Source organism: Mobula hypostoma, chromosome 5, assembly GCF_963921235.1.
Source record: "Mobula hypostoma chromosome 5, sMobHyp1.1, whole genome shotgun sequence".
Classification (NCBI taxonomy): domain Eukaryota; kingdom Metazoa; phylum Chordata; class Chondrichthyes; order Myliobatiformes; family Myliobatidae; genus Mobula; species Mobula hypostoma.
The window spans coordinates 70,761,195-70,778,034 of NC_086101.1; the positions used below are offsets into that span (position 1 = coordinate 70,761,195).

A 16,840-nucleotide genomic window follows, 5' to 3' on the forward strand; every position below is an offset into this window, starting at 1 on the left:
CATGGTTTTCAGGGGATTTTGGAAACTTAGTTCGGAAAAAGAGAGATATCTACAATAAATATAGGCAGCATGGAGTAAATGAGGTGTCCAAGGAATATAAAGAATGTAAAAAGAATCTTAAGAAATAAATTAGAAAAGCTAAAAGAAGATATGAGGTTGCTTTGACAAGTAGGTGAAAATAAATCCTAAGGGTTACCACAGTTATATTAATAGCAAAAGGATAGTGAGGGATAAAATTGGTTCCTTAGAGGATCAGAGTGGACAGCTATGTGTGGAGCCAAAAGAGATGGGGGGGAGATTTTGAACAATTTCTTTTCTTCGGTATTCACTAAGAAGGATATTGAATTGTGTAAGATAAGGGAAACAGGTAGGGAAGTTATAGAAACTATGATGATTAAAGAAGAGGAAGTACTGGCGCTTTTAAGGAATATAAAAGTGGATAAGTCTCCGGGTCCTGACAGGATATTCCTGAGGACCTTGAGGGAAGTTAGTGTGGAAATAGCAGGGGCTCAGACAGAAATATTTCAAATGCCATTAGAAACGGGGATGGTGCTGGAGAATTGGCGTATTGCTCATGTTGTTCCATTGTTTAAAAAGAGTAAACCTAGCAATTATCGGCCTGTGAGTTTGACGTCAGTGGTGGGTAAATTGATGGAAAGTATTCTTAGAGATGGTATATATAATTATCTGGATAGACAGGGTCTGATTAGGAACAGCCAACATGGGCTTGTGCATGGAAGTCATGTTTGACAAATCTTATTGAATTTTTTGAAGCGGTTACTAGGAAAGTTGACAAGAGTAAAGCAGTGGATGTTGTCTATACGGACTTCAGTGAGGCCTTTGACAAAGTTCCACACGGAAGGTTAGTTTGGAAGGTTCAGTCGTTAAGTATTAATACAGAAGTAGTAAAATAGATTCAGCAGTGGCTGGATGGGAGACGCCAGAGAGTAGTGGTGGATAACTGTTTGTTAGATTGGAGGCCAGTGACTAGTGGTGTGCCTCAGGGATCTGTACTGGGTCCAATGTTGTTTGTCATATACATTAATGATCTGGATGATGGGGTGGTAAATTGGATGAGTAAGTATGCAGATGATACTAAGATAGGTGGAGTTGTGGATAATGAAGTGGGTTTCAAAGCTTGCAGAGAGATTTAGGCCAGTTTGAAGAGTGGACTGAAAGATGGCAGATGCAGTTTAATGCTGATAAATGTGAGGTGCTACATTTTGGTAGGACTAATCAAAATAGGACATACATGGTAAATGGTAGGGCATTGAAGAATGCTGTAGAACAGAGGGATCTAAGAATAATGGTGCATAGTTCCCTAAAGGTGGAATCTCATGTGGATAGGGTGGTGAAGAAAGCTTTTGGTATGCTGGCCTTTATAAATCAGAGCATTGAGTATCGGAGTTGGGATGTAATGTTGAAATTGTACAAGGCATTGGTGAGGCCAGATTTGGAGTATTGTGTACAGTTTTGGTCACCGAATTATAGGAAAGATGTCAACAAAATAGACAGAGTATAGAGAAGATTTACTGGAACGTTACCTGGGTTTCATCACCTAAGTTACAGAGAAAAGTTGAACAAGTTGGGTCTTCATTCTTTGCAACGTAGAAGGTTGAGGGGGGACTATGCAGAGTTTTTCCATTGAGTGGGGGAGATTCAAACAAGAGGACAGGAGTTGAGAGTTAAAGGGCAAAAGTTTAGCGGTAACATGAGGGGGAACTTTTTTACTCAGAGAGTGGTAGCTGTGCGAAACGAGCTTCCAGCAGAAGTGGTTGAGGCAGGTTCGATGTTGTCGTTTAAAGTTAAATTGGACAGGAAAGGAATGGAAGGCTGAGTGCAGGTCGGTGGGACTAGGTGAGAGTAAGAGTTCGGCACGGACTAGAAGGGCTGAGATGGCCTGTTTCCCTGCTGTAATTATTATATGATTATATGGTTATACTATTTTATCTGCCCTCCCCAGTACCATATTCCATGCACCTACTGCTCTGTGTAAAAAAAAAACCTTCCCTCATAAATCTTTAAACTTATCTCATCTCTGCTTAAAACTATGCCCCCTAGTACCTGATGTGCTACCCTGGGAACAAACACTACCTACCCTATCTATTCCTTTTATAATTTTATATGCTTTTCTATCAAGTTGCCCTTCAACCTCCACTACACAAGAGAAAATAATATAGTTCATTTTTTTCCAATCCAGGCAACATCCTAGTGAACCTCTTCTGCTCCCTCTCCAAATCCTCAACATCCTTTCTGAAACGTGGTGACCAGACTGCACACAATATACTAAATACACAATATGCTAAATATAGACTAATCAAAGTTTTAAACAGTGGTAACTTTCATACCCAATGCCTACAGATCAAGGCAGGTATGTCATTCACCTTCTTTACCACACTATCTACTATTGGGGAGCTATGGACTCAGTACCCAAGATCCCTCTATACATCAAGGACCCTCAAGGACCTACCATTTCCTGTGTGCTCTCTTCTTATATTTGACTTCCCAAAGTGTGACATGTCATACTTGAATCGATTAAGTTTCATCTGCTATTTCTCTGGCCACATTTCCAACTTATCTATATCCTGCTCTGTCTCTTTGATGACCTTTATCACTATCCACAACTCCTCCAATCAGACCACTTAGATTTTCATCTAAATTAGCATCACAAGGAATACAGTTCCCAACAATAATCTTTGCGAACACTGCTGGTCAAAGGCCTCCAGTCAGAATAACACATATCCACCGCCATCCTCTGACTTCAACGGCTAAGCCAGTTTTGAATCCAATCTGTGAATCCCAAATGACTTAATCTTCTGGATCTGCCTACCATAAGGGACTCTATCAAAAGCTTCTGGAACAGGACAACATCCAATAAACAATATTGTAAGACATGACCTTCCCTAGCCATGCTGTTCCTAGTCCATGTTTTTCCAGGAGTGAGTAGATCCTATCCTTAAGAAACTTCTCCAAAAATGTTCTTATTACTGATGCAAGGAAACATATAGTTAAGTATGCATCAGTATATGGGAATTTCAATCTCCTTCCAGTAGTTTGCTGCACATGTTAACAAAGCAGAATTTTCACCCCACAAAAGGACAATCTCCAGCAACAAAAAAGCATGTGTGTCATAGAGGAGGTAGCAAAGAGTACAAAACCAGCACTTTGATTTCAAAATGTGACACTGACATATTTGTGGGAAAAGGGAGGTTCAATGTGGCAAAAGAACCAACAGGGTAGCTATTTATTAAGGTTGTGTGACGTAACATTTTTTTACAAGATCTAGCAAGATGAAAGTAAGATTCTGGACCAGGACAACATCCCACACACCATCAATCTGCAGGCTATGCCACTCAGGGTAACATGAATTTTTGTGACCGTATGTTTTCTGCTATCACAGCACTATACAGGTATTCCCCGCTTTTCGAAACCTCACTGTTACGAAAGACCTACATTAGCTCCCTGTTTTCGTTTTCAGAAGGTGTTTTCACTGTTACGAAAAAAAAATCAGCGCGCAATAAAAAACAGTGTGCACCCCGAGCAGCCGCTCTCCCCCGGATTTGGAACTGCATTCTAGCCGGCATTGCTTTAACAGGTGCCTGTGAGCAGCTGTTTGCAAGATGAGTTCTAAGGTATCGGAAAAGCCTAAAAGAGCTCGTAACGGTGTTGCACTTATCGTAAAACTAGACATAATTAAGCGTTTCGATCGTGGTGAATGAAGCAAGGACAAAGTGAGTTTGGCTTGTGGAAGTTGACGAAGATGATGTTGAAGAGGTTTTGGCACTGCATGACCAAGAACTGATAGATGAAGAACTGATGCAATTGGAAGAGGAAAAGATAACAATCGAAACCGAATGCAGTAGCAAACTGAATGTGAAGCAACTACGTGAGATTTTCGCTGCAATGATAAAGTACGACTTTAATTTTGAAAGGGTACGTCGGTTTAGGGGATACTTGCAAGATGGTTTGAGTCCTTACAAAGAACTGTATGATAGAAAAATGCGTGAGGCTCAGCAGTCAAGCAAGCCTTCCACATCAGCCACAGCAGACGACAAACCTTGACCTTCGACATCGAGGTGGGCAGTCATAGGAGAAGGTGAGCTGCCTGCCCCAATGGAAACAGACGACGAGACGACACCCCAGTGTCCCACCACCCCAACCCCCAGGCCGCGGACAGATACCGATTGGTGAAGAATGCAGCAGTAGCCGGGAGGCACACAGCACATCTTTAAGAAAAACGCAGAAATAAAGATGCTAATTAATTAGGTGCCGTCCAACACGTAATTGTCGGCCCAGATCAGAGGCGACGCAATCGGCAATCGCCTCTCATCTGGGCCGACAATTACATGCTGGGCGGCACCTAATTAATTAGCATGTTTATTTTGACGTTTTTCTTAACGATGTGCTGTGTGCCTCCTAGCTACCGCTGTACCACTGCATGCTTCACAGATCGGTATCGGGTCGCTGCCTGGATGGTTCGGGCCACTGCACCACCCAAACTCCGACGACTCAGTCTAACACACCATCATCAGTGTGCTCGGTGCTGTCCCAATTCCGTTAAGTGATACTACACTGTACATACATTATTTCTACTTTATATAGGCTGTGTATTTTTACATGTTATTTGATATGATTTGGCAGCTTCATAGCTTAAAGGTTACTGGAGAGAATATTTTTGCCAACAGCGCTTGCGTGAAATTTTCTGCTGACGGCGCTTGCGTGAGATTTTCGCTACGGAGAACAGTGCAGTAACAATTGTGGAAAAGTATTTCTACTTTATATAGGCTGTGTATTTATCATACCATTCCTGCTTTTACTTTATGTTACTGTTATTTTAGGTTTTATGTGTTATTTGGTATGATTTGGTAGGTTTTTTTGGGTCTGCAAACCCTCACAAAATTTTCCCATATAAATAAATGGTAATTGCTTCTTCGCTTTACGACATTCCGGCTTACGAAACATTTCATAGGAACGCTCTACCTTCGGATGGCAGGGGAAACCTGTTTGTGCTATGTGCCATTGACACTGTTGTTTTGCACCTCAATCCCAGAGGAATGCTGTTTTGTTTGGCTGAGTTCATGTCTGTGGTTGACTGACAATTAACGTTTGAACTTCTGGGGTGCTTTGAGGCGAGCTCGTTGCGGCACAGCTCGATGGATACAATTAAATATTCCTGTTTCAGCCTGCCACAGCTAAGAAACACAACTGCATCCAAGGTTTGAACAGTTAATAAAAACGTTTTAATGTGATTAAATAATCTATTGTTTCTTAAAACCAACAGAAAGTATGCCAACTATGGCCGTACTTCTCGTCAGACTCCTCTAAGGAAATGTGGCTGTCACTCGGAGTTACAAGTGCGTTTAAAAAAAAAAATGGGGGTTTTGACTCCCTACCTCGACTCTATTACTGGCAAACGTACAGTCTCCAGTAAATAAAATTGATGATCTCAGAGCTAGGGTGCTGTATCAGAGAGACATTAAGACCACTTGCGTCTTCTCCTTCACGGAATCCTGGTTAACCCCTTCTGTACCGGATGTAGTGACTCAGATTGACGGGTTCACTATATACTGTCAAGATAGTACTGTCGAGTCTCTCAAAAGGAGAGGAGGGAGTGTATGTCTCATGATCAGCTCCTCATGGTGCACAAATGTGGTGTCAGTAATGTCCCAATTCAGCTCATAGGAACCTGGAATATCTTGCAATGAATCGTTGGCCACTTTACCTGTCATGGGAGATTTCAGTGATCATTTCGATAGCAGCGTACATTCCACCCCAGGCCAATGTTTGAGCACTGGGATCAACAGCACACCATGTCTTTGCACTATTTTTAATATACATATGTATACTTACTGTAATTTATCATGCATTGCATTGTACTGCTGCAAATTTCATGACATATGTCAGTGATATTAAACTTGATTCTGATTCTGAAACTTGAACTTGAGGTTCAGAGGGTATGGGACCCAATGCTATTTTGCATTAGCATTTGCATAGCTATATTAAAAGCAAAAGAATAACAAGGGACAAGATTGGTCCTCTTGAAGATTGGCATGATCACCAATGCATGGATCCAAAAGAGCTGGTGGAGATCTGAAAAGAAGTTCCTGCATCCATATTTATCCAGGAGGTAGACACCGAGGCTATAGAACTGGGGCAAAAGAGTTGTGAGGCCATGGACTGTATCTAGATTAAGAAAGAGAAGGTGTTGGCTATATTAAGGTGCATAAATCCTCAGGGCTTGACACAGTGTCACCTCATACCTTGAGGGAGGCTAGTGCAGAAACTGAAACAGATGAAGATATTTAAAATGTCCTTGCCCAGGAGTAAGGTGTTGGATGACTGGAAGATATATAATGTTCCGTTGTTCTAGAAAGGCTCTAAGAGAAAACCAGAAAATTATAGGCCGGTGAGCCTGACATCAGTCTTGGGGAAATTATTAGTAACTATTCTAACAGACATGAAATAGATGTACTTGGATAGATTGGGCCTGATGAGGGACAATCAACATGGCTTTGTACACTGTAAGTTGTGTCTAACCAACCTTACAAGGTTTTACAAGGAGGTTACCACATAGATTAATGAAGGAAAGGCAGTAGACATTGTGCACATGGACTTTGACAAGGCCTTTGATAAAGTTCCACGTGGGCGACTGGTCCAGAAAGCTCAGTTGCTTGGCTTTCAAGATGAAGTAGCCAATTGGACCCAACATTGGCTTAGCAGAAGTCAGAGTGATTGTGTCTCTGATCGGAGCCTTATGACCAGTTATGTGCTGCAGTACTGTGTCCTTTGTTGTTTATCAACTATATTAACAATTTAGATAATAATGTGGTAAACTGGATCATCAAATTTGCAGATGACACTAAGATTGTGAGTGCAATATACAGCGATAAAGACTATCAAAGTTTACAATGTAATCTTGACCAAATGGGAAAATGAGCCGAAAAATGGCAGATGGAATTCAATACCTGACAAGTAGAAGGTACTCCACTTTGGCAGGACAAACCAGGGTAGGACTTGCACAGTGAATGGTAGGGCACCAAGGTGTGCCTTAGAACACAGGAAAACATATCCATAATTCCTTGAAAGTGGCATCACAAATAGACAAGTTCCTAAAGAGAGGTTTCGGTTCATTGGCCTTATAAATCAGGACCGATGGATTAGCGTGTAGAATTGTTTCAGTAACTGTAGTTTAGTTGACTCCGTATTTTTTTCAGAACCATCTCAGTTTTTCTGCAGCTGATGTCTCCCACTTGAATCTGGCTATTTAAGAGGTCAATTGTTATCATGGGAATATTGTTTATCTCTAGTCTGAGTACCATGACTTCTTTTTCTTTTCTTTGTTCTTGGAACACTTAATAAAACAGCTGTAACCACCAAGTTTCATTCTTCATTCTTCCAAAGAACCTCCAGATCATTACCACCAGATCTAACAGGGCACTGAGTACAGGACTTGGAATGTTGTTTTGAAATTGTACAAGATGTTGGTGAGATTGAATTTAGAATATTGACTACAGTTCTAGTCATCTATCTACAGGAAAGATATCAATAAGCTTCAAAGTCTATACAGCAAATTTACCATGGTGTTGCCAGGACTTGAAGATCTGAGTTATAGGAAAAGGTTAAAAAGGTTAGAACTTTATTCTCTGGAGCATTGGAGAATGAGAGACAAAGGGCTAGAGATAGGATGAACATATGCAAGCTTTTTCGCCCTCAGGTCGAGCCAGACTAGAACTAGAGATTATAGGTTTAGGGTGAAATGTGAAATATTTTAGAGGAAAGTCAGGGAAACCTCTTCACTCAGTAAGTGGTGTGAGTGTGGAATGAGCTGCCAGTGGAAGTGGTAGATGCCAGTTCAATTGTAACACTAGAAAATTTCGATAGTTGCATGGGTTTGGAGGGATATGGTCTGGATATAGGTAGAGAGACTGGGCAGAAGGTAAGGTCACCATGGACTAAATGGGTCAAAGTGCCTATTTCTGTGCTTCAGTAATCTATGACTCTAAGATGCCATTTTATAATATAACTTGCTTAATACATTGTCCAACACCATTCAGGAAATTTGCAGTCTTCCACCATGGTCAGAATTCAATGGAAGTATTCCAACTGTGGTCTATTCCATTCATTGTATTCTATATATTTATGAATTGAGGAATCCCTTGTGACTTTCTAATCATACTCCTCAACGACATTGAAACTAAATGTAATGCACATACTTTCACTGTCATGCTGACATCCTATCCCACCAATCCATATCAATTCACACATTCAAGTTCAAAGTAACTATCTGTTCCCTCTAACATAAAACAAAACAAAAAATATATATAATATAGTCTACTTTTTGTGGGTTTCTATAGTTTCATGCACCTCAATTGGGCATAAAACCTAGAAATTTTTAATATGGGGAAGATCTTACCCATTATATTTATCATTGGTGTCAAAAACTGCTAAGCACTGTACATAAATTATCTTCAGTGCGACTTAAATTATATTAACAAGCTGTTCCAGAAATTGCAGAAGCATTGCACACTTGGCTAAGTTAAAGAATAAAGTGACTTACTTTTTCTGGATACTGATGGGGTCCATAAACGTTACTACTTCTGGTCACAATAACAGGAAACTATAAAAGAAATAAAATTAACATATGAATGAATATACACTCACTTATTTATCAATCACTAATACAGACTTTGTACAAAAAGAGTATTTTACAACAATAAACACTGGACATCAAAACCTGAACTTTTCTGCTCCATATTAAACATTTTAATTGATAAGCCTCAATGTAGTGTTAATATTGGAACTAACACATATCCAGCAAGAACCAAAGACTGACTGTTCTGTGTTGCACTAACAATGATCATGAGCAAGGATTACAGTATAAATGAGGAAATACACAGACTATGTTCTGAGTATAGCACAAGAACAGGTCATGCTGTTGCGCCACAAACTAATTAACCTAATGATGCCAGTTAAACTATTGCCTTTTGCCTGCACCTTGTCAATGAACCTCCATTCTCTACATTTTCACATACCTATCTAGGGGACTCTTAAATGCTTCTATCATATTTGCCTCCAATGCTATCCCCAGCAGCACATTTCAGCCACCTACCACTTTCTGTGTTAAAAAAACTTGCCTCACACATTTACTTTGAACTTCGTCTCCCTCTCACAATATACAGCAACTTGCAAGGAGCTATGTATGTGAACTCAAGATCCCTCTGTACATGAATACCGAAGGGTTCTGGCATTAACTTTGCACTTCCCCTTTACATCTCCAAAAGTTTAACACCTCACATTTGCCCAGACTCAACTCAATCTGCCATTTCTCCATCTATATTTGCAATTAATGTATATTCCGCTTGTCCTTTAGAAATCTTTTACACAATCCACAATGCCTCTGATCTTTACATCATCTGAAAACTTACTAACCCATACATGTATGTTTTTTTTAACGCAAACAACAGGAATTCTGCAGATGCTGGAAATTCAAGCAACATACATCGGTCTCGGCCTGAAACGTCGACAGCGCCTCTTCCTATAGATGCTGCTTGGCCTGCTGCGTTCACTAGCAACTTTGATGTATGTTGCATGTATGTTTTTATCCAAGTCATTTATACATATCACAAACAGCAGATGTCCCAGTACAGATCCCTGTGGAACATCACTAGTCACAGACCTTCCGCCAAGTTTAACACCCTTCTACCACTCCCGTCTTCCATATGGGCAGCCCAATTCTGAATCTAAACGGACAAGTGACTATGGATCCCATGTAACAGCAATGAAAAAGCCAGGGGAATATCAATGAATGAGATAGAGATAGTGGTGCAAGTTATTGAAAAGGCATGTGCATTTTGAGGGCACAATTGACTAGAAATCTATGTGCATAATATTACCCTTTATCACTCGGTTCTGAACTCATTAAGGACCCAGACTAGGTGTTCAAAGAAAATCTGCCTTAGTTGTCATCAATTGAGCAGGGACAGTTTTGGTTTTTTGAACAAGTTCCTTGGGACTTTTGCATACACTGTCAAAGGCAACCAGTGCTTTTGTCCAAACACAGCTCATCAGACATAACTGAATGGAAATGAAAGCATCAAGTAGATGCTTTAATGCCTGGAATAGGCACTGAATTGAAAGCCTTTGAAAAGTCATGACAGCTACCACCGCAACCATACTGATAATTATGGCTCGGATCCTGCTGGTCATTTATCCATTAAAGTGGAAGTAAGCCCTGGACTTCCAAGCATTTACTGTCAAATGTGGTAGTCCTGGACTTACAAAGTCCAACAACAGAACACGACCTTAATAAGATTCCCCAGCAGTTTCACTGTGGGGTGTCACCTCCTGATATCTTTTTCAAAAAATTCAATACCCTTTAATTTCAAAGGGCACTGTGGGCTGCAGATGAGGAAGCAAAGGAAAAGATGTGTTTACCTTCATTAAAAAAAGAGCTTGGCTTAAATTAACATCCTTTAAACATTTAAAGTCATGAAACTTTTAATTTCGTTTAAAGTTTAAAAGTTCTAACATTTTAAAATTACTTTTTTCCCCAATTCAGAGGCATTTAGAAAATTATAAAAATGTCCCTACAGCTCTTACGGTGACCAACGCTGAGATAGGGGTTTGGTGGCCTACAAAGCTTTTAACAAGTTCTTTCTTTGACTGTCTGATGCCTTGCTGCTACATAGAAAGATATTGCTGAAGTATTTTGGGTCAGCCTGACAAGGCTCCAAACTTCCTCTTTACTTAACACGGTTTTATTTTAATAATTCTTTTTATAAGATGAGTACTTTTTAAAGAAACACATATATTTTTCACACTCACTGGCAGAAAGCTGTATAGCCGCTAAACTAATAGTTAATCACCTTTCCCATTTTTCATTGGCTAAGTATTAGCACATCACCCACGTGATGTAATTGTTTTTATTATGTGGCCTATTAACAAATTCATCACAATGCAAGGAATTTTCTTTATCTTATCTATAAAAGTGATAGATTTTTCAGAAGCACCTTCTTTAATTCTTTTGTTCTACACCTCTTAGCATTGATTCCCCTCTTAGCATGATCTTTCAACTCCTTATTTAGTTTGCTCAGTATTTGTACGTTTGTTTGTACTCTACAGTAAACTGAAAACTTGGAATTAAGACTGCTCACCATTCTTGGCTCCTGAAAGAACCCTAAAGATCAGAAATTAAACAGAGATCCCAACACCAGGTTAATAATTAAAGGTGGAGATCATACGCAAAAACATTGTGTCACCCTGCCTTAAGTTTATCTACTCCATTTCCGACACCTCCCTCCCCTTTCTAGATCTTTCTGTCTCTATCTCTGGAGACAGTTTATCTACTGATGTCTACTATAAGCCTACTGACTCTCACAGCTATCTGGACTATTCCTCTTCTCACCCTGTCTCTTGCAAAAATGCCATCCCCTTCTCGCAATTCCTCCGTCTCTGCCGCATCTGCTCTCAGGATGAGGCTTTTCATTCCAGGACGAGGGAGATGTCCTCCTTTTTTAAAGAAAGGAGCTTCCCTTCCTCCACCATCAACTCTGCTCTCAAATGCATCTCCCCCATTTCACGCACATCTGCTCTCACTCCATCCTCCTGCCACCCCGCTAGGAATAAGGTTCCCCTTGTCCTCACCTACCACCCCACCAGCCTATTTGTCCAACATATAATTCTCCGTAACTTCCGCCACCTCCAACAGGATCCCAACACTAAGCACATCTTTCCCTCCCCGCCTCTCTCTGCTTTCTGCAGGGATCACTCCCTACGTGACTCCCTTGTCCATTCGTCCCCACCGATCTCCCTCCTGGCACTTATCCTTGTAAGCGGAACAAGTGCTACACATGCCCTTACACTTCCTCCCTCACTACCATTCAGGGCCCCAGACAGTCCTTCCAGGTGAGGCGACACTTCACCTGTGAGTCGGCTGGGGTGATATACTGCGTCCGGTGCTCCTGACGCGGCCTTCTATATATTGGCGAGACCCGACGCAGACTGGGAGATCGTTTCGCTGAACACCTACAGAGCGCCGCCAGAGAAAGCACGATCTCCCAGTGGCCACACATTTTAATTCCACGTCCCATTCCCATTCTGACATGTCTATCCACGGCCTCCTCTACTGTGAAGGTGAAGCCATACTCAGGTTGAAGGAACAACACCTTATATTCCGTCTGGGTAGCCTCCAACCTGATGGCATGAACATTGACTTCTCTAACTTCCACTAATGCCCCGCCTCCCCCTCGTACCCCATCCGTTATTTATTTATATACACACATTCTTTTTCTCTCTCTCCTTTTTCTCCCTCTGTCTCTCTCACGATACACCTTGCCTATCCTCTGGGCTTTTTCCCCCTGTCCGTCTTTTCTTTCTCCCTAGGTCTCTTGTCCCATGATCCTCTCATATCCCCTTTTGCCAATCACCTGTCCAGCTCTTGGCTCCATCCCTCCCCCTCCTGTCTTCTCCTATCATTTTGGATCTCCCCCTCCCCCTCCCACTTTCAAATCTTTTACTAGCTCTTCCTTCAGTTAGTCCTGACGAAGGGCTCGGCCCAAAACGTCGACTGTACCTCTTCCTAGAGATGCTGTCTGGCCTGCTGCGTTCACCAGCAACTTTTAAGTGTGTCGCAAAAACACTGTGTAAGCAAGATAGGATGCTGTGTGTGTGGCATGTGAGCTAGTCTGTCAGCCAGAGCTCAGGAAACAAAAATATCTCAAGATTATAGCCGGATCAAAAATAGCAATCAACATTATTTGTAAACACAGGATAAATCCTTGCAGTATATTCTTATAGCATACAATATACAAAAACATACCTTGAAGTTTTCCCAATAGGACATGACTACACATTCAGAAGCTGCTTTTGATGCTGCATAAGGATTTGTAGGACATCTAGGTGATGTTTCACTGAATTCCTATATCGAAGAGGAAAAAACATATTCAATAAATGTACAGTTCTGATATTAAAACATTTTACAATTCCATTTTTTTATTTGTAAGTTTCTTTTGGTTATAATTACTCAGTGTGCTAAAAGCAGATTCTGTCATTACCACAAAACTCTCAACCTCCAGACTTTCTCCCAATTGACACAAAATGGTCATTCATAGGAATTAATGAACTTTGTATTTCTTAAAAGAATTACACAAATTGGTTCTAAACTAAGTATTAAACATATAGTACATTCCAAACACTTGATCTGTACTTCTGTAATAAATATACACTATACTGTCCATTAGCTTTTTTACCCTACACAACAGAGTCTTGATCTGTCACATCCCAATATCTCCAGTTTATTTAACCAGTAACAGAGCTATAGCTGTCATCTCTTGGGTAAGTTCTGTTGAAAGTGTGCATCCCACAGTCTTTAAAAATAAAATGTCAGAAGTAACAATAAATACAAACTTGCTCATTGCGGCCAAAAAGTTCTATTTTAACTTCATCGGTCCACAGGACTTGTTTCTAAAATGCATCAGACTTGTTTAGATGTTCCTTTGAACCTTTTGAATAGAACTTTTTGGCTACAATGAGCAAAGGTATGTTTGGAGAAAAAAGGGTGCAGAATTTCATGGAAAGAACACCTCTCCAACTGTTAAGCACGGGGGTGGATCGATCATACTTTGGGCTTGTGTTGCAGCCAGTGGCACGGGGAACATTTACTGGTAGAGGGAAGAATGAATTCAATTAAATACCAGCAAATTCTGGAAGCAAACATCACACCATCTGTAAAAAAGCCGAAGATGAAAAGAAGATGGCTTCTGCAACAGGATAATGAACCTAAACACACCTTAAGATCCACAATGGACTACCTCAAGAGGCACAAGCTGAAGGTTTTGCCATGGCCCTCACAGTCCCCTGACCTAAGCATCATCGAGAATCTGTGGATAGACCCCAAAAGACCAGTGCATGCAAGATGGCCCAAGAATCTCACAGAACTAGAAGCCTTTTGCAAGGAAGAATGGGTGAAAATCCCCCAAAAAGCATTTACAAGCTGTGATACTTGCCAAAGGGGGTGTTACTAAGTACTGCCATGCAGGGTGCCCAAACATTTGCTTCGGGCCCTTTTCCTTTTTTGTTATTTTGAAACTGTAAAAGACGGAAATAAAAAAAGTTTTCTTGCTTAAAATATTAAAGAAATGTGTCATCTTTAACTTTATGCCTTTTGGAAATCAGTTCATCTTTTACTCGCTTAGCTATTCACAGTAACAGAAATTTTGACCAGGGGTGCCCAAACTTTTGCATGCCACTGTATACTTGATGTTAAACCTTGCAAGCTTTTTTGAACTCCTTTTTGAATTGGGTCCACCTTTCGGAGGTCATCTTCTTTTTACTGGGTATGCCCACAAGTAAATCAATCTTACGAGTTGTATATGGTGGTATATGTACTTTGATAATAAATTAACTTTTGATGGTTAGCAATAACATATATTCCTTGTTATGTTTTGTTTCATCCCCACAAGTGACTCACTAAGGGTGAGGTGATGCCCCTGGGAGTCCTCAATATTGACACTGAACTCGAAGCCTTATGTTGTCATGTCCAAACGTTGGCACAAAAGACTCCTGGCAACACCCAATGGTTGCCCTCAAGTGATATCTACTTGAAAGAAGTAGAGGTGAACAACTTTACAGAATGAATCTGGGATGGGTTTTTCAAGTGCAAGTGACAGGTTGACGTTTGGGTTGAAAACCATATTTTATCTCCCCCTTCCATCTGTCCATCATCACACTTACCTGGCTCCATATCACATTCTAGATTCTGTCCCTGTTTTACCCCTCCCCGCAAACACCTGGCTCCATCTGCCCAACTTTTGTTTTTACTTTGGTGTTTTTACTTTGCACCCACCAGCCACAGCCTCAAAACTTGCCCTTTCCTACCTGGTTCCACCTGCCTTTTGTTCCCCAGTTCACCTGGTTCCAACTACCAACAATAAACAGTACAGCACAAGAACAGATCCTTCAGCCCACAATGTCTGTGCCGAGCACGATGCTACACTAAACTAAGCCCCTCTGCCTGCATGTGATCCATATCCTTCAATTCCCTCCAGATTCATGTCCCTATCTAAAAGCTTCTTGTATATCACCATCACATCTGATTCCAAAACAACCACTGGCAGCATGTTTCAGGCACTTACCACTTGCACTGCATGTCCCCTTTAAACAAAGAACGTGGAACAGCAGAGTATTGGTCAGGCCATTTGAGCTACGATGCTGAGCCACGATGCTGAGCCAATCTCGATGCCAATTTATACCAAATGTTCTTTTCCTGTGTATCATCCTTAATCCTCCATTCCCGCCACATTCATTTGTCTATCTAAACGTCTCCTCACTCCACTGAACTGCCTTCTTCCACTTCTACACCTGGTAAGTTATTCCAGACATCTACTGTGCTCTCACATTCCTATGGTCTCCAGTGTTAAGACATTTCTGCTTCGAGGAAATATTATGTCTACACTATCTATGCTTCTCATAAGCCTCTGATACTCCAAGGAGAACAATCCAAGTTTGTTCAATCCCTCTTTAGAGCTAATACTAACGCAAACAGCTTCCTCTTAAAACTTCTGATTCCTTTCCAAAACCTTCACATTCTTCCAGTAATGGAGTGAGCAGAATTACGCATAATATCCAAGTGCAATTTTATACAAATCGCAACATTTATCCTCTCTGCCCCGAGAGACGCTGTACACCCTTCTTTACCACTTTATCTCCTTTCAGGGAGGGATGGACTTAAGACTTCAAAATCCAACTGTTCATCAATGCTGTTAGGGGTCTTGCCATCAAATGTTTACTTTTCCCGTACATTTGACCTTCCAAAGTACCACAGTTCACATTGCCTGGATTAAACTCCATCTGCTATTTCTCAGCCCATAACTGTAACTGATCTATACCCTGTTGTATCCCTTAATGACTTTATTCAGTATCTACAACTCTTGCCAATTTCTGTGCCATTTGCAAACTTACTAGATAATTCATTTACTGTATATTTTCATCAGGTCATACATTATCTACTGCATGATCTTACCCCACATCACCTCCCCCTTACTTTACACTGGCCATCTCCCCTCTTTACTCAGGTTCTTGTCCTGAAATGTCAACCATCTCTTTTCTGCCCAAATGATTGCGGGAGTCCTTCATCGAAAATATTTCAATGGTTCATTGCTGTGGCTCTTAATTGATTTTAAGAGCAGTCGTGAACAGGCATGAAACTGCCATGAGAAAAAAAAACTCACATCCTAAGTAGCAAACAAAAAGACACATTATTAGTTCATCAGTTACCTCTTTAATACTTCCTCCATAGACTTCATCAGTACTAACATGAATAAATTTTTCAACATTAGCCTGATAAGCAGCTTTCACTAGTATTTCTGTCCCATAAATATTCACGTTCTTGAATTCTGAAGAGCACCAAAATGACTTATCTGGGAGAAAAAGAAGCAAATTAATGTACCGTCAGCACTGATTTTTTGATCACATAACAGTTCTATATAAATGCTCCAAATCTTATTAATACAGTGGATTCCGGTTAATTAGGACACATTGGGACCAGTACATTTTGACTCAATTAAGTGACTGCCCCAATTGGCTGAGGTTTAATGGAAAAAAGACAAAAGATTTAAAAAAAAGACAAACTACTATTCAACTGAGTAACAAATTATGTAATTAAATGAATGCAGAACAAATTCAAACACTACCAATATTATTATGGTACTAATGCAGAGTTTTATAGTTCTTAACAGCTATCAATGGAGGAATTCATACAGTGTACATTGCCGTGTTTTGATTGACTGTAAGTGCACAAAATCAGCATAGACACCTAGTGCAGATAATGCGATGCAGCATGTTA

The 16,840-nt window shown here is 40.6% G+C and overlaps 1 protein-coding gene across 3 annotated transcripts in view; it reads right to left on the reverse strand.

Annotated features, from left to right (window-relative positions):
- Positions 1–16,840, reverse strand: part of LOC134346820 (dTDP-D-glucose 4,6-dehydratase-like) — a 54,679-nt gene that overhangs the window by 19,045 nt on the left and 18,794 nt on the right. For all 3 annotated transcript variants that reach the window (XM_063048523.1, XM_063048522.1, XM_063048524.1), the window contains exons 5-7: positions 16,273–16,415; positions 12,818–12,916; positions 8,558–8,617 (exon numbers count right to left, since the gene is read on the reverse strand). In XM_063048523.1, the coding sequence (XP_062904593.1) occupies positions 8,558–8,617; positions 12,818–12,916; positions 16,273–16,415 (302 nt within the window). The remainder of the gene's footprint in view (positions 1–8,557; positions 8,618–12,817; positions 12,917–16,272; positions 16,416–16,840) is intronic.